Source organism: Emydura macquarii, unplaced genomic scaffold (assembly GCF_026122565.2).
Source record: "Emydura macquarii macquarii isolate MOO-44397 ecotype Brisbane River unplaced genomic scaffold, CSIRO-AGI_Emac_v2 contig_1451, whole genome shotgun sequence".
NCBI lineage: Eukaryota > Metazoa > Chordata > Testudines > Chelidae > Emydura > Emydura macquarii.
Genome location: NW_027131588.1, coordinates 7,509,827 through 7,533,607, shown reverse-complemented (window position 1 = coordinate 7,533,607; position 23,781 = coordinate 7,509,827). Strand labels below are relative to the sequence as shown.

The 23,781-nt window shown below is 43.5% G+C and overlaps 1 protein-coding gene across 1 annotated transcript in view; it reads right to left on the bottom strand.

Annotated features, from left to right (window-relative positions):
* Positions 1–4,006: 4,006 nt before the first annotated feature.
* ADAMTSL1 (ADAMTS like 1) overlaps positions 4,007–23,781 on the bottom strand; it is a 611,419-nt gene continuing 591,644 nt past the window's right edge. The window contains exons 26-31 of the mRNA XM_067553131.1: positions 19,034–19,234; positions 16,954–17,134; positions 13,568–13,775; positions 9,660–9,769; positions 8,266–8,486; positions 4,007–6,504 (exon numbers count right to left, since the gene is read on the bottom strand). Coding sequence (XP_067409232.1) covers positions 6,398–6,504; positions 8,266–8,486; positions 9,660–9,769; positions 13,568–13,775; positions 16,954–17,134; positions 19,034–19,234 — 1,028 coding nt within the window. The 3' untranslated portion in view covers positions 4,007–6,397. The remainder of the gene's footprint in view (positions 6,505–8,265; positions 8,487–9,659; positions 9,770–13,567; positions 13,776–16,953; positions 17,135–19,033; positions 19,235–23,781) is intronic.

Sequence of the window (23,781 nt, the reverse complement as noted above, 5' to 3'; positions counted from 1 at the left end):
ATCTGGTTCTTTTTCTTTTGAAGTTGACCTCAAATTCTACAGAAACTCAGCTTCTTTCCTATAACTGGGGTGCTGTGTCCCTTCCCTTCCCTGCCCCTTGCATGACATGGTCACCCATTCTCCGTGTTCCCCTATTCCCAGGGTTTTTTGTATTCTCCCCCTGCCAAGGGCTCTGTGTGGGGGCGTCACCCTGCCAGGGGCTCTGCGTATCTCTCCCCCACCCCCAGAATAACTTTCTTCCCCTGGATTGCAAGGGACGGGCAGGCGGCTGGCCTCCTCCCAACTCTTGCACTGCATGAAGCAGGCATTGGAAAGGTTGAGAGCTAGGAGAAAGGAATGAAGCCTTCTTCATGCTCCTGTCCCTCTGGCTCCTCCTACTGATTGAACATCAGTTGTCAGGGACTTTCAGTAGGGAGAGTTAAAAGAAACTTTTTAAATGCTAATAACTCTTCCAATTTTCACTGAAGGCAATAGAGGGCTGCCTATTGATGCCTAGAACTTTGCCTGAAAATTCGGAATTGATCAGATGTGGCATTCAAAAGTGATTGTGTTACATTGAGACAAGCAGACAAACAGAGAAATACCATTTAGTTGAATGTGGAGCCTCTCCTGGCCTCGTTTCGCCTGGTCCAGGGACCATCTCCTGCTGCCCCATTAAAAGAAGTGAATAAAATATCCCTCTTGAGCACAGCTGTATGTAATTTGCTGTGATTTGTATAGAATGGGTTGACAGTGAGATTTTCTTTTTCTGGTTTCGAAACCACGAGGTTGCATGTTGTTAGTTGAAAACTGACTCCATAAACGTTTCAGTAAGTGAAGTGTTTTAACAAGCATCCACCAACCACATAAACTATTTCCTTAAACCAATAACGTATGCTTAAAAAACAGTGCATGCAAAAGGAAAAAACAAACCTTTTGCACAGCCCAAACCAAAATGATCCCTCAGCCCAACCATTAAACGTTTCCTTAAAGAAGGGAAGGAAAATGGCCTGGCTCCTTGCTTGGTGATTAAGCTGTTTGTGGCTTGTCTGGTCTGATCTTTCTGGTTCAAGTTTTATTTTCGTGATTCACCAGTGGCCCTGGGGATTTGTAAATGAGGTCAGCCCAAACCCCGTGTGAGATCTAGAGGCAGCAGATGGTTTTACAGTACTGAGGAGGGTGCTAGGGGAAATGGTTTCCCATGCTAGTGTGATCTTAACCACGTATGTGTATCTAAATGCTGACCATGCACTCAGTTACGGTCTGCTAAATATTCTGCCTAAACAAACCCTATTTATGTACACCCGGAGTACAGGCTGCCAGCGCCCACTTCCTCCTCAGCCACATAAAACTGCCCTGTTTTATTTATGTCGGCACACAAGTAAAACATTTCATTGGTATAGGCTTCAATGCACCATTTATAGAACACATTTATATGTACAGCCTTAGCAGAAAGGCTGGAGGGACCACATCCAAAACAAGTGGCATTCAGCTTGCTCCCCATCCCCGCAGTCCCTTCCTGCAGGGGCTTTTAGCTAATAGCATACATGAGCCATGCTCCCCCTGCCCCAGCCCAGCCAAATCACCCTGTATGGTTGAAAAGCAAGTGCTCTGCACTGTTCAGAGGGAGTGGACTCTGCCTGGGCTCTTTGCAGTGGGGACTTCCCACACAATAGAACCACGGCAGTTCTGCAGCGGCCCTCTATAAGCGGAAGGATTTAGCTGAGTGCATGGACCTCCCATTGGCATCACTGGAAATTCTGCATACAGAACAAATGTGGACTGCCCCATAATGATCCACAGTGCAGCTACCATAGGAGAATTTTGTCTCTACTGAGGAGCAAACCCTTAGTGATATCAGGACAGATCCTGCTCTTAGTCACACCAGCGTAAACGTGGACTAACTCCGCTGAAGCCAAAAAACAAAACAAAACCGAGAACAAAACCATCTTGCCTGTCAAAAAGCTCAAGTGGACCCAGCACAGGAAGAGCAATGTTGTGATCATCGTCTTGAGCCCACTTGATGATGGAGAAGGTAGCTTTGAAGGAGACTTGGAGGGCATGTGGTGGAATGGTACCTCCTCTTGAAAACATTTATTTGTGCTTCTCTTTAAAGGGCTGGGTCTTGAAGATCATGAAAAAGTTCTCATTGTCAACAAAGCTGCCAAAAAAAAAAAAGTAATGGGCCAACTCCTAAGATGTTTCAAAGTCAGCATAACTGGCCCTCAGCTGATCAGCTCTGCAGAGGAATCGCCTCAGCAGCCAGAGAACTGAAGTAGCAGCCACTTTAACATCATCCCACCTCCCCGGAACTGGGAGAGAGAGCATGGGTAGGGGTAAATAGGGATCCCCGGAGCAACACTATGATCCCTGCCTGCCATAATCGTTCACTGGGGCCATTGGCAATTGGTACAATTTAGAGCAGCCTTCAGGCTGTTCTACGTTGTACCGGGGGATTCACCTGGTGTAGATCAGCCCAGAATCAGGGGAGCACAAGAGAGACTTACAGTCATCCTTGCACCAACCCTTCTATGGAAGTGTGCCATGCACTCTTCAACCACCCCACAGGATCAGGGCAAACAAGGTTACACCAGTATCAGAGCGGTATAAGTGAGGGGAAAACCAGGCTGTGTACGCCTGCTGCATGAAGAAAGAAGCATAATTTACATGGGAATAAAGGGTCCCTTTTTACAGCAACTTGATTATTATATTCATTAAATGTTCCAGCGTTTAAGACAGTGCTTTTCACATCTAGAAAGTGTCCAGCTACAACCAAGTTCAGGTCACAGGATATGGTCTTTACCTCAATCTCCGTAGCAACCATGCTTAAGGGGGGGTCTCTTATTCTCAAACTTAGCCATAAAATAGCGTGAAGTCATTTTACATAGTGCTAACCCTGTCCCTGCCCTCATAAAATCACTCCTTCCAGGTGGATGAAATATTATACAAAGGCTGGACTTTGGGAAGCTGCTGTTGACAACCCTGTTTTAAATAGGGCTGTGTGTGCTACTTTGTAATCAGAGTCCTCAGTGCAAGGTAACATCAGTCTTTGCTTAAAAGGGCTGGTGTGGAATCCTTTTGTCACTGTTGAGCAGTGTTCAGCTGCCAATAAACTCAGAAGTGACTGTTAGGGGTGAGGTTTTTAACTTCATCTCTGTTAGATTCTGATTTCAGATGACATTCCCTTCCAGTCCTGAGGTTTTTTTTCTTTTTTAAACCAAAAACTTTTCCATGTGGAACTTCCTGTGAAACTTACAATTAAAAGCAACCTATTGGAAAAACTAGATCAGGTTTTGCACTATGGGAGAGTGAACAAAATCACTATTCCCTTTGTAAAAGAGTTGCAACTTCATTTGTTTGAAAAGGGCCACAGCAGAAACTTATGGCACGGACATAGTCCTAATTGAGGATTAACACCTTTGCTAGTTTTTAAAAACATCTTTTGATTTAACTAATATATCACTTATCAACCTGAGTATCCCCAGTGGAAATCAACAGTTGCGCACAAACAGAGATGCACCATGCATGTGTGTGCTGAATTCGGATCCATTGTTTATTCAGGATTTGTCAGGCTGGGGAGGACTGAAGGAGGATGACAATCCTCCTTCCTACCTGGACCCGGGATATGGGAACCACTGTACAAACACTGCTGTTTGAAGTTATTTGAGTGACCGCAGCATGCTACGCTCTGCTTACACAGGTGGTGTTGAGAGTAAATCTGTGTAGTTCCTGACTCCCAGCCCACTCTCCCTGCGCTCTTCTGGGGACCGTGAGGCACACTGCTTTTCAGTTTCGGTGTGTCAGTGCAAACAGAGGCAGGATTTCCCCCAAGTGCACATTTAATTGTTCAAGAAACTTACAAGATCCATTGGTGACAGCAGTGGAGATGATTAGATTTGCAAACTGAGTAACTGTGGAAATAGAGAAGGAGGCCAGAGACCCTTGTAAGCTCTGCTACCCACGTAGCTCCTGTTTTAGGGTTAATAAAGAACAAGTCAGACAAAAGTAGTTAAATAAATAAGCTGCATTATCTGTACAAAATGTATATAAATACCAGTTTTCTAGGGGAGGAAAGTCTCCTTCTAGAACACTGAGCAACCATCATCATCTTATTGGGATGCTGCCAAGTCATAATCCATAGGACAAACATCTGAAATTACATTCATACCATGTGAAGGGGACACTGTGGGCATGCCAGACCTCGGCTCCAAGTGTTTATCCTAAGCACAGTTACATGGCTAATATCAAACATGGGATCTTTCTGAAGATGTTTTGCTATTAAAGAAATGTAAATATTTCTCCACACTGCTTTTCATTAGCTATTGAACTAGAAACAACCACGAAATTATAGTAAGGAATTTGTCCTTCGTTCCACGCATAACTATCATTTCACAAGTAGAAAAGTCCCTCCCACCAAATGTCATAGTTTATGAAGCAAGCTGTACCCAGTGAAATATATCCAAAGTTAAATGCAAGTGCTATTAAAAATAGGAAAATTACATTACCACTGATTTTACCGGAACAAAACTGCAGGGAGATCATAAAAAAAGTCCCCAAAATAGTTTTATCTGGACAACATAATGTACAATTATTAATATTGCACTTTTTATACAAGGAATCCTAATAAATATACACAAAAGATATACATTTACATACATAAAAAGACTTCTTTGTTTTTAAATAAAAGTTGCACTGATTTTTAGCAACATGATTTCTCAGAGACCCATTCGCAGAGAGAGAGAGAGTTCACTGCCAGACACACTTTGGAATGACCAAACTGGAGGCAATTTAATGCAATGGACCTGGTGTCGACCTCACAAGAGAACTTCCAGGCTTGTTGAAAAATCCACAAGTAAGGTAAGCTGCAACATATCAATACTTGAACAATGTTTTATTACTGCATCACAGGACGAGAGTCCCACTGGGGGTGACACAAGAGGACCAGCCAAACCTTAAATTTAGAGATAGTCCTAAACCAAAACGCTGGATCTGGACACCACTCCCTCGATCTTTGGGGAAGTTTGGATCCAAACTTTGTAGTTCAGGCTGATTTCTAATTTAGGGCCTTATCCTGAAAGGTGCTGAGCAACCTGAACTTCCACTGACGTGAGGATACACTTAATAACTTTTGAGTATTGATGCAATTAGGAGAGAGAATCACAATGAGCTCACACGATCACGTTACAAATGTGGAATTTGAGTCTCACTTCTTAGATCACCGCTGCAGAGTTCTATTCATGGACTGCAGCTGCTTCACTTTCTAGCATCCATCTTTTTTTGTGTTTTTTAGGAATCTGTGCTACCACTTTGGGGCCAAAGCTGATGACGCAGTGCATTCTGCATGTCTACGTAACAGAAATAACTATAACAAATCAGAGCAGCTCTGTTCTCATTCTTGATCAGTTTATCATCATCACTGGAGGACTCGGCTGTAATGAGAGAGAAATTCCTCACTGACAAGACAGAAACCATTTCTATAAATTCCAAGTTAGAAACAGAACAAAACCCCAGATCTGAAAGCCCCATAACTCTGGGATCTCAAGCTCCTCTTGTCCCCAGATACATTTTAAGCATAGTAAGATGCAGCACGGTAAGTAGTTCTTGTTGCCACAAATATATACAACCCCTCCTGCAAGTGCTCTGCACAGAACAGTGATGGCAGGTATGCACTGTCGTCTGTCAATGGCAGATCATTCTGTCACTCCCTTTCCTTTTCTGCGTAATACTGTACTTAATATTTTCATGTTGAGGGGAAAAAACCTTGGTGCACTTATTCAGATGCATTTTAAATGCATTCACGCTCTAGAACAAAGTTCAACCTCCTTTTCAGATACTAAGTCCTTTGCATGAGAGAGAGACAGAGAGAGAGAACAGGAACACAGCTTTAGAGACAGCAGACAGTTTTAAAAAAAACAAAACCATACGCTTATGGTAACAAACCCTTCTATGGCAAATGGTGTCTCTGCCCATGCTTGGCTGAACGTTTAATTCAATCCCTTTTTTTCAGTAGCCCATGATCTGTCAAGCTGTTTGATCCATGCCCTCGTGGTTTGATCTCCTGCTAATGGGACTTTTTGCTTTGGTTTTTTTTCCCATCTGCAGGTTGATGTGTATCTCAAGGGCCTCTATGAGGATTCCTAGGCAGCTCTGTTCCACTCGGGCCTGACATGTTGCTTGTCTTCTCTTTCTTTTCGGTCTCCCACCACAACTGTGCTTTGCTGCATTCCATCACCCAAGCCTCGCTGAAGGGAAAACTTGTCAATTCCTTTACAACAATGATTCAGTAAAGTTAAAAAAAATAAAAATAAATAAATAAAAGGAAGAAATCGGAATTCTATCCCATTTATTTTGTAACGGTCCTTCCTGTAATGAAGCAAAGGCTGATGCCCCTGATCCTCTCTCTCAATTGCTCTCATCTTCATGCTTTTCCACAAGTCCCACAGCAGCGAGATTTGAACTGGGTGAGCTGGCAGAGTTTGAGCTGCTTCACCTTCTCACAGTACCTGGTGGTGTCTCTGCACTCCACTAGCAAAGGGGAACAAAAAGGAGATGCAATGAAAGAATGGTTACTTATCTCCCAGTAACTGTGGTTCTTCAAGATGCCTTGTCCCTGTGGACCTCCCTCAAGGTCACATGTGCCTCAAGGATCTACACAGACATGGGCGTGAAGAAGAATTTAACATCTAGCTGTTGCTTTTAGACCGTATCATTAGAGTGGGGGATCCTGGGTTAGTGGTGGTACTCTTAGTGGGATACCTGCATCTTAGTGTTGGCATTGCACTCGTGGGGGTTCTGCTCTCCTGTCGCCACGGGAGGTACCTCCATTGTCAGGTTGGAGTTAAAGATGGCAATAAAACAAGGAGCTGCTTTTTTTAAGAGAGTAGCTCAATGGCACCTTTATGTACCTTATTGGTGTGGGTGGTTTGCACTGGTTAGTCTGGAGCTTGGAAGCTCCATACTGACTAATTCTGAAGTTACTGGGTCAGATTCTGTGCTGTGCTTCTATAGGCGAAGCACTGAACATGCAGTCCAGGGAGGGGGTTAAGCAACCTTTGGGCTCTCCTAATCCTGGGCTGTTTCAAAGCCCAGGGACCCTCCTACTAAACTTAGACCGCCCTAGGGACCTGTCTGATTATTACCCTATGGGCTGCAGCTCTGCCTGGAATCTCCTCAAGGCTGTGTGGTGTGGCCCCAGCACACCCTCCCCCATGCCAGCTTGTGAAGGGATCCTCAAAGGGCAGCTTTATGGCTGTCTGCTGCAGCGCTGGTGCCAAAGGAATTGTCCCCTGGCTGGAACTGTGGCTTTTAGGGTCTCTTTATGCTGCTCCAGCCTTTTTATCTGGCAGAAAGGGGTGTGGGTCTCACTCACCCCCTTTAAACTCCACCTGTGACGGCCCTGGCCTCTCTCAGCAAGTCAAGGCATGCTCACTGTGTTTGGGCCGGCTTTCCCAAGCATCTGGATTTGCCTCTAGAGGGGAAGAGCCAGCCCTTCTGTAGTCTAGTGGCTGCGGCGTGGCTCTGCTGCTGCTCCACAGCGCCCAGCCTCTGTGGAGATCCCTCAGTGCTCAGCCTCAGCATTGCTGGCTGCACACCAGAGTCCAGGTTCTGGCCCTTAAACGCAATACTTTGGAGTGCTTGGGAGCTGCGGCTGGCAGACAGCTAGTGATTTACACGCACGCTGTTTGCTGTTTCCAGGTGGACACGGACACAACAGGGCTTGGTTTCCAAAGAGGCACATCTGTTCCACATCATTTATTCCTTTTGCAATACTGCAATATTGAGAATGTATTTGTTTGGTTTTTTTGGCAGGCCCAATTAACTGGTAGTCACCTGAAAGCCACGTCCACTCCAGGAATTCAAAGCACTAACCAACTCATCAGCTTGATGTTAACATCAGCCAACGATCTGTTTATGACTTATTTTTTCTCTCCATGCCAATAATGGAAGATAAGGACCGCACCTATCGCTTTTAGCTGTATCAGGGAGATGAGATCCCAACTCTTAACTCACACACACACACACACACACACACACACACACACACACACACACACACACACACACACACACACACACACACACACACACACACACACACACACACACACACACACACACACACACACACACACACAGAGGAGCCGTTCCAATAGGAACACTTGATTTTGCAGGCTGCAATTTTTCTGACAAATGTTTTCCCCAGCAGTGGGGCCCAGCACCGTGCTCTGGGGACCCAACTCTGTGGTGAAGAGTCACAGATGGCTCCTTCCACCCATGGGAACGTACTATTTTCGCAGGGGGTGATGTTGCAGCGTTGCCAGTTGGCCGGTCTTGGCCTCCAGGAACAGTAGTGCTCCTGCACAGGTTTGTTGGTGCGGACGTGGACGCACTCCACTCGCCTGGACTGGAAGCCGTAGTTTCCACACGTAGCTGTACACAGAGTCCACAGACTGACCCTCCAGTGCACACCACAGATGTCTGTCCAGCAGTTCTGTGTGCTCAAAGGCCTGTTGGTAAAAAGGAAAGAGGTGTTGTTATAATGCAAAGCAGGAAATAAGAGGCTTAGTCACACTTGATATTCCTCAAACACTGGGGACTCTACAGGCCCTATAGCTCTGACCTTGAACCCCTCTAAACACTTACTGGGCCTGATCTACAGTGGTTGTAAATCAGTGGAGCTCCATTGCCTTAATGGACTGTGTTGAGGTTCTGGCCCATTGACTTTAACTGGCAGTTACAGAACTGGACTCACAGGGCCAGATCCTCAGCTGGTGTCAACTGGCATAGTTCCAATTAAGCCCATGCAGCAGATCTACTGAAGAGTTGTAATGAACCAAGAAACGGCTGATACGAGCCACTAGAGCTTTGGTACTACAAGTGCAACAAACTCGGGTTTCCGATTTCTTTGCTACGGTTTTACAAATGGCGCAAAGAAAACCCGGTGTTCAGAAGCCAACCTTTTCCTTCTGTACATGCTACCAGCTAATATTCAAGAGCGCTTGGCGCTCATTTAGTTATTGCCCAGGGGAAATATTGAGATTATGAGCCAAAAAGCCTATTAGATTATTGTTACCACATTTAGGGGTGTGTGCATACACACGTATATACGCATACATGCACACATACACTCACAGCTTTATAACTCTATTAATGTAATAAACAATTACTGCAGGAAAGTGAAAACTGCTCACTTCTTTGTTTTAAAGTTAGAGCTTATTAGGGTCACTAGACTGCCCCTTCTGGAACCTGAAATCCCTCACAGACTGTTCAAGGAAAGCTTCCCCACCAATGCACCTCAACCCCGTTCTGGAAGGATAACGATAAGATGGCAGCTCTGTCTCCCATTCAGTCCTTGCCATCTCTACCAAGATGCCGGCCAATTAGTTCTAGTTGGGATGGCTTTGACAATGTGGATGCTCGTCCACTAGAAAAAACTGAAGGGAGAATTAGGGGCTTCTCTGTAGAGTTGGTCTCAAAAAAACACGGGGCCCAGTTCTCCTGTAACTTGCACCAGCATAACTCCATTGATGGCAACGGAGTTATTCCTGAGAAGTGACAGGAGAATCAGGCACTCAAATTAAAAAAAAAAAAAAGCAAAACCAAACATAGAAAAATCTCTGGTGCAATCCAGAAGCCTGTGTACAGAAGAGTGGTTATGAGGAGGAGGGATTCTCTAATACCTTGGCAAAGCACTGCACTGGTCAGAAGACACAGAATTCCCATCCCTGGTCTGGCAGAAGATCTGTCTGTGCTGTACAGCCAGTCGTGGTCCGATGCATGGCCCGTTACACTGTGAAAGCAGAAAAAGGACACTCAGTGGCACAAAGAGAGAACATGGCCTGCTTTTATGAAGCCCTTCTTGGGAGCTATTAAATAGAGATGCAAGTTGCTGGATGCAGATGCTCTCAATCACTTCATAGAGATAAGTAGGCTTTCGAGTCTGAGTGCACAGTCTCGTATGCCATGCAGCCTCCCCAACGCAGCATTAAAACTCATTGCTGTATCTGCTCTCTAGATTAATTCCCCTCCCCCTTTGCCTGTTTCAATCTTAAATCCATCTGTTTGGACAAATAAAAAGCGCTCTCATGTTATTAGCCTGGCGCTTGTGATGCATACAGGAAATCTTGCTACAGCGCCTTTACTGTGCATTTTACAGCTTGTACTATGACAATTTATAGCCAAGTGGTTCACAGCAAGACGGAATCAGGCCAGGAATGTTTTTTCTTTAACACAAAGACATCCTAATTTATTCAAACCTATCAGTCAGCCTCTTGTGGTTTAATTCACTTTCCCCTTTTCCCATTTTAAATCACAGACAGCTAAAGGTACGTAGCACATGTCTGTGGTACCATCTTTCATCAACTGTTATGAAACTGCTTGGTTTCCAGGCAGCCAATGTCTGAAAAACTGTTTCTGGCAGGGGACTGCTGGTTTGGAGATGGACAAGAAAGAGCATGAATGTGGGGATCAAAGCGTTTCCATCAGTGCGAAGGCAGAGAAAATTGGGATTCCTGCCTGACACTAGCTCTGACTTGTGCCACCTCCCTAATGCCAGAAACTGTCTTCCACTCCAGCATGCCCTCCTCACATCTGCTGCTGGTTCTCAACCAACACCTGGTCCAGGATCCAGCAAAAAAGAAGTTTGGTTGATATCACAATATCAACTTGGATTGGGCTGGATTGGGGAGACAGATTAACTGATTGCAAGGAAGGGTGTTTTATGAAAAGATAAGTGGGCGGGGTCTCTTAGAAAGAGGCGAGGGAATGATCACCAGTCGGGCTGGGGTCAGAGAATTGACTAGGAGGAGAGAGGGGGATGGATATGCTCAAATTCTTCTTGGATGTCCACCAAAGACTTAAGTGGTCTACAGATATGGTGCAGTCACAATAAGGATAGAACTGCCCTGCAGGCAGCAAGAGAGAGAAGCAAGTCAATGCAAGACGTTCCACAGTGGGCACTGGAGCAGGTGCATGCAGGTGTCATTAATTTGGATGCTTGGGGAAGGACTGCAATAGCTGTACATGTTGGCAATCTTCATAGTAAACAAGCCTGAGTGAATGAGAGTTTTAGGGGATACGTCTTGAACCATTGTTTGCCTCCAAGAAAACCAAGGATGTGGAGGTTAAATAGCCCACAGTAATCCACTTAAAACTAAATGAAAGAAGATGGGAGGTACAAGAAAGTAACTGACTTGGGAAAGGGCTAGGTCATCTATTTATTTTCACTTTAGTCTGGGAAAGCTAATCACTTAACCCGGCCAATATGAACCTGATGTCCCCCAGGGTAAACCCTATGATACAATGGAGAAATGTCACTGATCCACAGCCAGTGATCTGTTCCTAATTGTAATTAATATAATTGTCTTGTAGACATGGCTTGGAATGAGCCGTATAGGTTTACATGGAGCTTGAGAAATATTTTTTTCAGGTAGGCGAAATATTATATTATAAAGCACAAAGATCAGGTGAAACAGATGAATTCATGTGCCTTTGATTATCAAGACTAGGTAATATTATGGGGAATGATATAAACCACCCATGCAAGTTAACTAGCCAACTGCTAGCATTACACAACCCGTACCTGAAATTCCAAAGGAAGTACAAATTGAGCAATTTGCTTCTCTGTTTTGAAACAATGTCCAGCAATTTAATAACTCAATCTATCTTCTGAGTGAACTTTCTCCAAAATACACAGACATGGGATTTAACAAAATTATTTTCAGCTAACTAGCAGTAACGCATCTCATTTTGATGAAGGCACTAGCTGCTCTGTAATAACCTTTGTTCAATGAACATTTCATAAAATGAGTTACTGACCTTGATGAAGCAAAACAGTCAATGTGGTATGCTGTGTAATGGGTAGCTTTTGTATTTTGTCCACTGTATTTAGGCTGTATTTAATCTATACTATATATGGTCATCTCAGAAATTACAGAATTGATGTGACTAATTGAGACATATGATCATCTCACCATGAAATCTAACAAAATCAGATAACGTGATTTATTTACCATTGTTTCCACATTGACTTACCATGCAGTGATCATGAAAAGCTGCCAGATATTTCACGGTAACTTGAGGATGATGCCAATCCCCGTACGCACAAAGCTGACTCTGCATCATGATTTTATTAGGCTCTTGTTGTGTTCCCCTAAACTTAATTTCTTTATTGTTGCCTGACTAGTACTTTTTAATGATATTGATTTAAACGTATGACCGCTTAACAGTTGTTACAGATGAACTGTTCTTCCCCTGAAAATGTTTATTAGCCCAAAAGTGAGGTTAAAATAATATTAATATCTGACTTTACCTCGTTAAATCAAGTAAAATTAGCCCGTGGACTGAACTCTGCCCTTTGCTTAGCCCACTGTAACTCTGGGCCCCTGGATGAGTCATCATCAGCAGGGACTGACACTTGGATCTAAATATACGATCCTCTTCTACCTAAGCTAAAGCTCCCATCTGTGCTTGCCTAGCAAGCTCATCAGTCCATCTACAGCAGGAGGGAGGGAGACAGAGTACCACACTGACAGGATGTGGGTTACAATTGCAGCACATATATGCAACAATCCTTTCTAGAGATCTGCTTGTCCACAGACATCCACAGACAATGATGGCACCTCCCAAAGAGGAGGATTTTACTCATACTATTAAGGATCATTCACTATTTACAGAACATCTTTTTAATCCTTGAGCACAACATGAAGCAGTCAGGATGGAGTTTCAGATTGACTCATGAGTATGTGGGATTTTTAAAATGCTTTGAACCCACTGTCTTGTATCATCATTTCACATTTCCTTACATAGTGGTTCAAGTAAATCCTGATTTTATGAGGTCTTAGGAGACATCTGAAACTTCTGTAAAATTGGGGATTTGTTAAAAAACAAATGACAGCCCAGAACAGGAGCAGATATAAATGTTGCACAACACAGATATTCAGGGTCTGGAAATATGTGTGTTTCACTATATCCAGATGCAAAGAGAAATGTCAACAGAGACAGCAAGGATAGAACAGGCCATGGAAACCGATCAATTTATCCAGGTCATTACTCAGGCACATCGAGAGAACACGATGGAGACGCTTGAGCTGCCAATGTCCATGCTGTTCTGGGAGAAGAGGGAGGACTTTGCTCTCCGGGGGTGGAGAGGGGCAGGGTTGTGTGGGGTTGGGCAGGGGGAGCGGCCCCCATGCGGAGCTGCTTGGGGCCAGGAGTGGCTCCAGCCAGGGCACCGCTGGGCCCACATGGTGGGAGAAGGGTGGGAGGGGAAGGGGCGTGACCGGGAGGGAGGAGCGGGCCTGATGAAATGCTCAGATGGGCCGTATGTGGTCTGCAGGCCCTAGTTTGGCCACCCCTCATCTAGCCCTAACTGTCTTTTAGGCTGGTGTCTCCTTCATGAAATGAGCGAAGTTTGGTTATACCAATCATCCAATGTGTAAGACAATAGGTTGCGTGCAGTTATGACACCAGTTGCCTCACATGATGCATTAATCACAGATGCAAAATCATCGCTTTCATTTTCAGGCACCTTTTCCCACCCAACCGTACAAGAAGTTTTGTGTGTCTGTGTTTTCTGCGTGGCCCTTACCTGACCCCAGGAGGAGGCCACCCACTCCACGCACAGCTGCCTGTTACAGATCTGGGTGTCCACTGGGCGTTTGGCAGCCTGGGCACATGCCTCATTCGACATGGGGAGGGAGTTGCCCGTAGCGGTCAATCTCTGACATGTCACGCGCCGGGTCTGGACCCCTCCACCACAGCTCTGTGTACAAGGGGACCATGATGTCACCATCCACCTGATGAGAGAAATTCAAAGGGGTCAGGAAGCAGTGCAGAATGGTCAGGGGCAGAAATGACAGTGTCACGGGGATCTCATAACACAGCTTCTCTGAAATCACTCCTTCACTTGCAGCCATTTGATCCCTTTGGGCTTGATCCTGGGAATGCTGAGCATCCTCAATGCGAGCTGAGGAAATTCAGCACCTCACAGAATTGTGTGCTAGGAACTAACGTATGTTACATTTAAGAGCCCCTGTCTAGGCTGTTGGGCCCTGAATATCAACTAACTCTTATTTTTTCTTGACTCTGTTTGCGAAGCCCATGTAAATACTTCTAACCCTGGGGTGTGGTGCGGTCACTTTGCAGCACCAAGTTGGCAGATTCTGGATCTAAGGCCAGTATTACAAGTCATGGGAGGATCAGCCCAATGAGGGGATTTTTTGATTATGTGCAGAGCACACAATAGCTCCTCAGCCACCTCCCAACTTGTCGCTGACCTAGGTGCATGACTGGTACATCTCCAGCCCCCTGCTGACCCATGGTCGCTATATGGGGCCGCTGGCGGCCAGGATAAATTAGAGCTGGTCTTACTCCAAGGGACTGGGCTGGTGGAAGCAGAGAGGGCATCGTACCTTTCTGCTTGAGCTGCATGGCTGACGTAGAGGAGCTAGCCCTAGAGGTACTGATTTTTTTAAAACAAAACAACAAATTAATAATATTTAATAATAAAAAATAATGTACTGGCCTACCACCTACTACTAACAGGCTAACAGATTCAGCTGGCTGGTCAGAGATCAGCAGCCTTCCTCCAATCCCTGGATAACGTGAAATAGCTCAGGTAGTCTGCAGCTTATTACTGGCTGTTGAAACTGCTCTGTGGAATGTGTGAAAGCGGCAAGTCCCGTGATAATCATGAATTGTGGGCCACGTTCAGGCCTGCACATTGTGGGTAATGGTGATACTAGGAGTGGGTAATGGTGATACATGCTGTTGGCACAAGGAGACAAAGAGAGTTGCTTCCCGCTGCAGTGGTGCATCGTTTACCCAGATGGTTTTTGAAGAGAGGTTGGGGGGAAAGGAGGGAGGGAAGTGATTATTAGTTCCATGGGGAGGTTTCTGGTCAAGTCAGGAGCTCTGCTAAGCTAGGCTTCAGGCTACTTTGCAGGATTTATGTGTTCTGAGTGGCGGGGGAAAAGCCCAGCATCTCCCCAACCAGCAGCACCATATTCATGATTACTTTACAAAACAGGCAGAAGGTGCTTTCCAGTCCCTGGGAGCTCTGATACTCAAGTAAAGGCATCCATTATATTTTCATTAACGCTCTGCTGACTGACTCCCACCGTCACAGAAACAATAAAATAAAGAGAGTTCTTGGCAAGGACAAAGAATACGTCTCCTCTGCGTATCAGACTTTGGCAAGGTTGCTTCTGCAGCTTCTCTGCCCTTTGTAAAGCTGAGCTCTGCATTTCAATCAACTTTTATTTCCAAACATACACTTCAGCAGTTTTCTCAGGAGCCGGGAAGAGAAGCGTGGGCTGCATTATAGCTCAGGAAGGGGATAAAAGGACATAAATCATTCCTGTGGAAATATTCCCATCAGCAAGTCAAACTGCTGATATTAATGAGCGCGTTTCATATTTCATCAAGTCTCTCCTGATTTCAGCTGCTCCTTATGACTCAGCTGGCAAGCCAGAAAACATTTGCCTAAAGAGAGGGGCAGGAACACATTGCAGAAAGGTAATGAAATGGAAGCGTAGCCATTTCCCCAACCCACAGCCAAAGCAAATGGCTGAAAAGCTGGCTCCTCTCTGATCATCAGGATACTTTCTGAGTCTCAGCTCCTCTGCTGGTGTCAGAAACTGTGGCCAGATTCTGATCTCAAATATGAGTACAAAACCAGAGTCACTCTGGTGAAGCTACTGAAGTCACTCTGGATTTTCACCTGAACTTTGCAGCTTGGGCCTCTCGCTAATTTTGATTTGTTTATTTTGGCTTTGTTACAAATGCCCCATCACATAACGTAATTCTAATACCGATACCGGAGTAACTAGGTGGTGCGGTTACACAAAGTTTTGCAAGCGACGTACAGTCGTTGAAAAAATGGTGTATGGTTAGTTTTTGGGTGCAATTTCGTTTGGAGTAGCTGTTGCAGGCAGCAGGAGAATTTGCTCTCTCACTTTATCTCAAGTCAATTCATGGGGCAGCGTGGCTTCTTAGGAACTGGGCATTAGTGCTGGGGCCGAATTTCTGAACCATGCATTGGCTTCCATGTTGTTTGTGACCACCCCTGTTAAAGGGCTGGTGTATACACAGTATACAAAACTAGTCACGCTAAGGCTATGTGTACACTACGGGGACTATCCCGGCACAGCTAGGCTGGCATAGCCAACTTGACAAGAGGAGTTTTTCTGTCAATGCAGGAACACGACCTCCCTGAATGACATGAGCTACCTTGGCAGAAGCACTTGTCTGTTGACAAAGATGCATCTACTCTGGGGGTTTTGTCAGCATAATTATGTCAGTTGGGGGTGTGATTTTTCACACCCCTATCTGACATAGGTATGCCAATATAACTTTGCATTGTATACCAAACTTAAGAAAATATACAGACTCCACAGCACTGATTTCCCCTACAATGGGAAACTGACTGGCAGGGCCCTGAAATCTGCTACTGATGGGCAGAGGGACGAAAATACATATACATTACACTAGCACCCAAAGGCTCCAATCAGGATCAAGACTCTCTTTCCTGGGTGCTGTACAAACAAATAGAAGGGCATAGTCAGACCCCCAAACAGCATATATTTAGTCTGGAGTTGTGGGTAACTCTGGAGTCAAAGAAGAAAATTCAGTCCCCAGCCAGCCACATATAAAGAAAAGCATTCTTGGCTACTGATTCTTACTGGGAAGGACCCAAAAGGACCATAAGGTTGTGAACTTTGCTAATAAAAAAAGACGATAATCCCCTTTAACAGAGGGAGTAGACATAATCTTTGCCATGTACTGGGAATGTTTTCCCCAATCCACCAGCACTACCTCTAATTTATCCAGATTAAGCTTTAGTAAACTCACTCTCAGATAAAATGGTTTCCTGGACAGACACTAGAAAAGCAAAGATAACACGTTGTCCAGGATAGAATATTATTAAATGCCTTTTAAAAAGCACACACAGTATACTACAGAGCAAGGACCAACCTTGACGGGCAGTCTCTTCTGTTACATGCAATGGGTTGTAGCACTGGTTTGGGCTTCTTTGTGCAGTGGGATGTGTCAACCTCAATCCCATCCAGTAAGCACCTCAGTTGGAGTTGCTGCACTCCCTTGTTACCACAGGAGGCCGAACATGTCATCAGCCTGTCCGCCGACCACCAATATTCTGCCACAAGCACAAGACACCCAAATTAACATTTAAAAATCAATCAGAAAAGCCTATTAGTGGTCAAATATCAGTGATTGATGCCAATGGGCTCGTACTGTTTTGGAGAGGTTTTGGAAGATAAAAGTGACTCCTACTGAAATGTTCAGAAGAGGTGAATAATGTAGCGGAAAGGTATGTCACCCTATGAAGCATCAGGCATGGAGCACAAATGGAGGTGGGATGCCAGATCGTCAATCTTCTCTGATGAGGAAAATCCTGTGTTTTGGGACTCATCCCCATAAGGCATGGCGAGTAAGTGATATGCAATTTCAGCACTGGCCAGGGGATGGTCCAGTAGTTAAGGTGGAAGCCAGCAACACAGGAGACTAATTCAATTTTCTGCTCTGTCACAGACTTCCTTTGTGACTTTGGACAAGTCACTGAGTCTCTCTGTATCTCAGTTCCCAGTCTTTAAAATGGGAATAATAGCCCTTCCCTGCCATAATGGGGTGGCATGAGGATGAACACATTACAGTTTGTTAAGTGCTCAGATACAGAGAGCATATAAGGGGGCCGTATAAGTATGCAAGATACATACACACCACGGAAACAGGGCCTGGGAACTATTGTATCAGTCTCACATGATACATATCCCTTACAAAAAAGTCCTGTAGAATTTAACAAAAAATGACAATCTTTCTACAGATTTTTTTTAAACCATCCTGAGGAATTTAAAGGCAAACATAGACTCATAGACTTTAAGGTCAGAAGGTAACATCATGTTCATTTAATCTGACCTCCTGCACATTGCAGGCCACAGAACCACATCCACCCTCTCCTGTAATAGACCTCTAACCTCTGGCTGAGTTCCTGGAATCCTCAAAACATGATTTAAAGACTTCAAGTTACAGAGAATCCACCATTTACACTAGTTTAAACCTGCAAGTGACCCATGCCCCCCCCTCCACGGTCTCTGCCAATCTGACCTGGGGGAAAATTCCTTTCCGACCCCAAACATGGCAATCAGTTAGCCCCTGAGCATGTGGGCAAGACCCACCAGCCAAATACCTGGGAAAGAACATCTCAGATACAGATGTGTATAGGATAGTTAAAAAATCCTATAGAAAGCATTGTACAATATTTTAGAATAATTTCTATAGAACTCTATACAATTTCTATAGACGCTCTGTAATTTAATCCTGTTAAATTCAATAAGACTTTTCCATATGCGATAGGAAATATTATTAATCCACCTTGTACATCGATCCTTCCATTCCTTTGCAGAAAAGCAGCAGTCCACATGCTACACACAGCTTAAAATTGGAAAAAGAATGCTTAATGGGCCATATCCTTAGCTGGTGTAAATCATCATAGAGGCATTGAAGGCAGTGGAGTTATGCTGATTTAGACCAGTTGATGATCTGATCCAGTGTCAGTTAGAGAAACCAGAAAGTTTGAACCCAGGTTTCATACATCAGCAAAGTATGGTATTTAAATTTGATATTTAGGTTTGGTCCCATTTCTAATTTCTGTACAAGACAGGTCACCCACAAAGATTAATTAGAGGTTGTTTGTAAACTTTGAAGATGAAGCTTCACTTACTACATATATAATGTGCTAAATACTATTATTCTAGGAAAACATATCTAAATATAGAAAAGAAATCTACATTCTTGCTCAACAACCTGGAAAATCAGGTCCAATTGTCTCAACTTGGGCCTCTAAAAACCAAGATACTTAGAATTATTGGACATATCTGCAAATTCACCCTTAGTGGCTCAGACATCAAAACATATCTTGGATGCTGTTTCTCATAGCCTCACAGTGAAGGAATCCAGAATGATGATGAGTCAGGTTAAAAGCAACATCCTGGCCATGCTAAGATCTTATGAAGGCAGCAGGACAGAATTATTTTACCTCGGATTGTCAGAGATGTTTTTTGCATAAGTGAACCAGCTTCATTCTGAGCCAGGCAGCTGAATTCACCCTGATAACCATCAGTGATGTTTAGTATCTGAAGAATCTGACCAGCTGCCAAGATGTGATGTCTCATGCTGATGGGTTGACCAGCATAAAACCAAGTGATGTTTGGCGTTGGATGACCGTCCACTGGGCACCCTAGAAAACAGGGAAGAGAAATAATAAGCCTTCTGCCAGCAAAATGAGAGTAAAATCATTCATGAGTCACCTACAGCAGAACTTGATGTTTTGAAATCAATACATGAAAAAAAAAGTTGCTGCTTCTGATTTTCCCTCTTTCTCTCAATCACTAAAGATCTAAGTGACATTTGTAATGGGTGCTTTCTTATCAACAGAAAAATAGTTTTAAAATGGTGAATAATACTTTACATTTCCATAGCGTCTTTCATATGAAGTTCTTAAATCACCATACAAACCTCAATGAATAATTCATTTTAAGCCTTACAACCCTCCTGTGAAATAGGGCAATATTATTCCCATTTTAGTGATCAGGAAACTGAGGCACAGAGAAGCTAAGTAACATCTTTGGCAGAGGCAGAAACAGAACCCACATCTTTTGATGCCTAGTTCTGTGCTTTAAACCCCAAAATCATCTCCCCATTTCTGATTTAGTGGGAAAAATTAGCATCCATAACAAGTGCAGGTATGTGTGAGTGTGTGGGGATGAAACACACACACACACACACACAGTGTTAGAAGAACATTACGATTGCAAAATGAAGCACTCAAAAATTAGGAAATACCAGAAACAAGGTTGTCAATACATTTCCTAACTTTTGAGTGCTTGACTTCTCAGTGTTTATGTTCTTTAACACAGTGGCATCATATTGACACCCACATGGTTTGTCCCTGACACAAGGGCCATGTCCTTGCCAAATTTCAAGTCCTTGCTCCACACGGGAGAATCAGAGCATCTGGAAGCAAAGGTCACCAGAATTTTTTTAAACGCTGGAAAAAAAATGATTTTTTTCCCTAACTTCGTTCTTGTAAATGGCTGAGCCATTCTGGCTGACATTCACCATTCAAACCCCTTCCAAAAAAATAAAAAATAAAAAATTCAGCCTGAGGCAGCTGCCCAGCATGGGAAATTTTAGCCTAATTGTTTAAAGTTTACCAAAGTTATAAGAAACTGAAAACAGAGTCTTATAATGGGAAGTGTTGGGCAATCTTATAAATAAGGTGGGGCCACCAGCCAGTCCCACATATAACACTTTAACTTATATATAAGGGTTTATTTCAGGTGATTACAATTACAATGTCAAATGTTAACATACAAACATGCAATTAATTCAGTTTTGTTGTGTGCATCTGCAAAATCACTCACCATAGTTTAAACTGAGAGAGTAGAAAGATCAACCCAATAACAAGGAAATACAAAGGGAACTGAAATTAACTACAATCCCCAGCTAAGCTCTTTTGTTTCTTTTGAAGATTTTTATGCCAAAGAAATTAATTACTGCTCTTCCCAACACTGCATATTTCATTTGCTTCATCTACATTTCTTTTTCCAGAATCTACATATATAAAATAATAGGCTAAGGGAATAGCCAGTGGCGAATAATGGTGGGGAGGCAGAGGGAAATCAAAATCCCATTCTTTCCATATGTGTTACCAATGAATAATTAGTAATTTTTTCCACTTCTAATGAAAAAACCTGCCTGTACCTATGAGGCTCATATGTAATGGCTATTTCCCATTTGTGTATGCAGAATGAGCATCAATCACCCTTCACAGACGATATATCCTATAGGTATCCACTTGGACAGATGCATAAACTGTGGGATAATATGTTACGCATATTTAGTGAGAATCAGACAGTAATGAAAAATATGCTCCTATAACATCCCTTTACCCCTCTCCTCCCAGCAATAATATTAATACCATTTAATGTAGATTACCAACACCTATTTTCCATTTCCTCCCAACATGTGATTGTCGACTGTTTTATTCTTCCAATGTCCAACACCTGTCCCAATTCTGGGATAAATAGTATGGGAGTGAAAAAATGTTTTAATCTTTAGCCAGTGCAGTTACTAAGGGGTGTTAGGACAGCAGGCCTCTTATGGGGTGAGGGGAGCAGTGTTTGGCGATGTTTCCTGACTAAAGAGAGCTCTCTGGCAGTAGAAGGCCCTTCTCTATCAGCCCTTCTTAACCAGTGAAAGAAAATATTGCTTTTAGGCCTCCTCTTCCAAGTCCACTGTGACTCTAAATTGATCTAAAGCCAGGGTATGATTCACAGATGTGCGAGATTTTTCTCTCTTTTTTTTTTTGAAGTTGCAAACAAAAATGTAATATAAATTATACATTTTTGTGGGCGGCAGGGCACAGGGGAGAAAGGGAAAGTTCGTGTTTCAAAGTTAGCAAGAAGGGCTTGGCTGGCGGGAGACCAAGGTTCTACAATAATGCTAATGAATGCATGAGAGGAAAGAATAAATTAACACTGCAGGCCAAATCCTGCTTTCAGTTACACTAGTGCAACCTCACTGCATGGCTGTAACTGAAGAACAAATCTGGGCCAGCAGTGCTAAAGCTAAGGGAACAAATCATAGAACAGACATAACTCCTCTTTGTCACTTGTACACCTGAAGGACAGAAACAAAAAAATGCAGCCACACTGCAGTTGTCCATTGGTGCAGCAATGTGCATTGTTGGGTGCATTAATGCATCTGAATACAGAGCTCCTTTTAGAAGCTTGCTACAATAAGACAGCAGAAAACAGTGGTGAGAATGCCATTGCATACGTAAGCCTGATAGTGTCAAACAGCATTTAGAAAAATGAATGGAATTTTCTTTAACAAACAAACAAAAACTCCTCCAACAAAAACAGTTACAAATTTTTCTTAAGCGTCTGCATCTGACTAACAAAACGTTATTTGGGATTCTTCTCAATCTAACGCTAGTCCGCAGCAGATCCTTCTAATGTTTATTAGAGACTGACCCAAAGTACAAGTTCAGATATGGACCGGATGTGGGAGAAAGGGTCTCTCTGTATTTTGTGTCCCAGTTTGCATCTAATAATGATAGTTTGCCTTTATTTAGTGGTTTTCATCCACAGATCTTAAAAGGTTTTACAAAGAAAGCTAAGTATCAATCTTCATTTTAGCAATGAATAAACTGAGGCATAGGGAGGTGAAATGACTTGCCAAGGTCATACAGCAGGTCAGTGTGAATCAAACCCAGGCCTTCTGAATCCCAGGCCAATGCTCTAATAACTGGATTACTCCTTCCTATTACAGAGACAGGCCAAAGGGGCTAAATTTACATCTAGATCCAAGCATTCCCAAAGTTCAGGGTGGGACTTCAGGCCTGTCTCTAGCATTTTCCTGAATACTGATGGGTAAATGCATAGCCTCAGACCAGCTCTTACGCATCATAGAGCAATGTAGCCAACAAAGGGAAGCGTGTGCATTATGTTCCATTAGAGCTGTTTTAATCAGCCAAGGTAATGGAAAGCTGAAAGCAGGAAGTATTCCAGTTGATTTGAATGTTGAAGAGCACCTGAAAGCATTTTAATGCAGCTTGTTCACAGTTAACGTTAGTCATCCTTGCTGGTCAGAATGCATGACTCCCTACCCCTGCACCTTCCAGATACTGATCTACACATGAAACTTATGCTGGCATAGCTGTATCAGTCAGGGGTGTGAAAAAACACACCCCCTGATCGACAGCTATGCTGCCAAAAAAACCCATTGTCAATGGAGGAGTGCTTCTCTTGACAAAGCTAATGTTCGTTCAGGGAGCTGTTGTTCCTACACCAACAGAAAACCTGTTGGTGTATGCTGCATCTACCCCAAGGGCTATGCTGACATAGCTGTGCTGACACAGGCTCTGTGGTGTGGACATAACCTAAGCCCTTATCTATAGACAAAAGTTGCACTGATTTAACTAAATCAACTTTTAAATACCCTGTTAAGATAAACTGATTTAAGACTATTCACATAAGGGGTTTAAATCAACAAAGAAGCCTAGTTAGCTAAACTGGTAGAATGTCATGTATATTCAAGACCTTAGGCCTAATTTACATGGGAAAGATTTTTCAGTATGATCTAAAGTGTGAATGTAAATCGATGTCATTGTTGTGTGACCTTGGGCGCGTGACTTAGGGCAGATCTCCACTAGAAAATCAGACTGACCCAACTACTTTGCTCAGGGGTGTGAAAAATCCACACCCCGCGGCAACATAAGTAAGCCGACCTAAGTCCCCATGTAGACAGCGCTAGGTCGATGGAAGTATTCTTGGGATTGCTACAGAACCCCTCCCATCACTATAGTGTCTACACTGAAACGCTACAGTGGCACAGCTGCAGCTATGCTGCTGTAACGTTTAAAGTGCAGACCTAGCCTACTCCTCTCTCTGTCTCCATAACTTAGATAAAATAAAACTTCCAAAGGAATATTGTGAGGCTTTATCAATTAATATTTATAATACACACTGAGCTCCTCAAAAGACAGGAGCTGTGTAAGTGCAAGTATCCTTATTTTTCCCGAACTGTATGACAAATTAAAGCAGGCAGCATTAGCATGCACTCGCCTTAGCAGAGCAAAGCTGTGTATTTAGCATTTCTTAATTTATGCCAGTGCAGCTGATGACAATAGTAAAAAACCCAGGTATTTTAAATAAAGCCTTTATGGCTCCAAAGGAGCAGTTAAAATCTACGGTATTAAGTAAATGACATGGCTTTTAA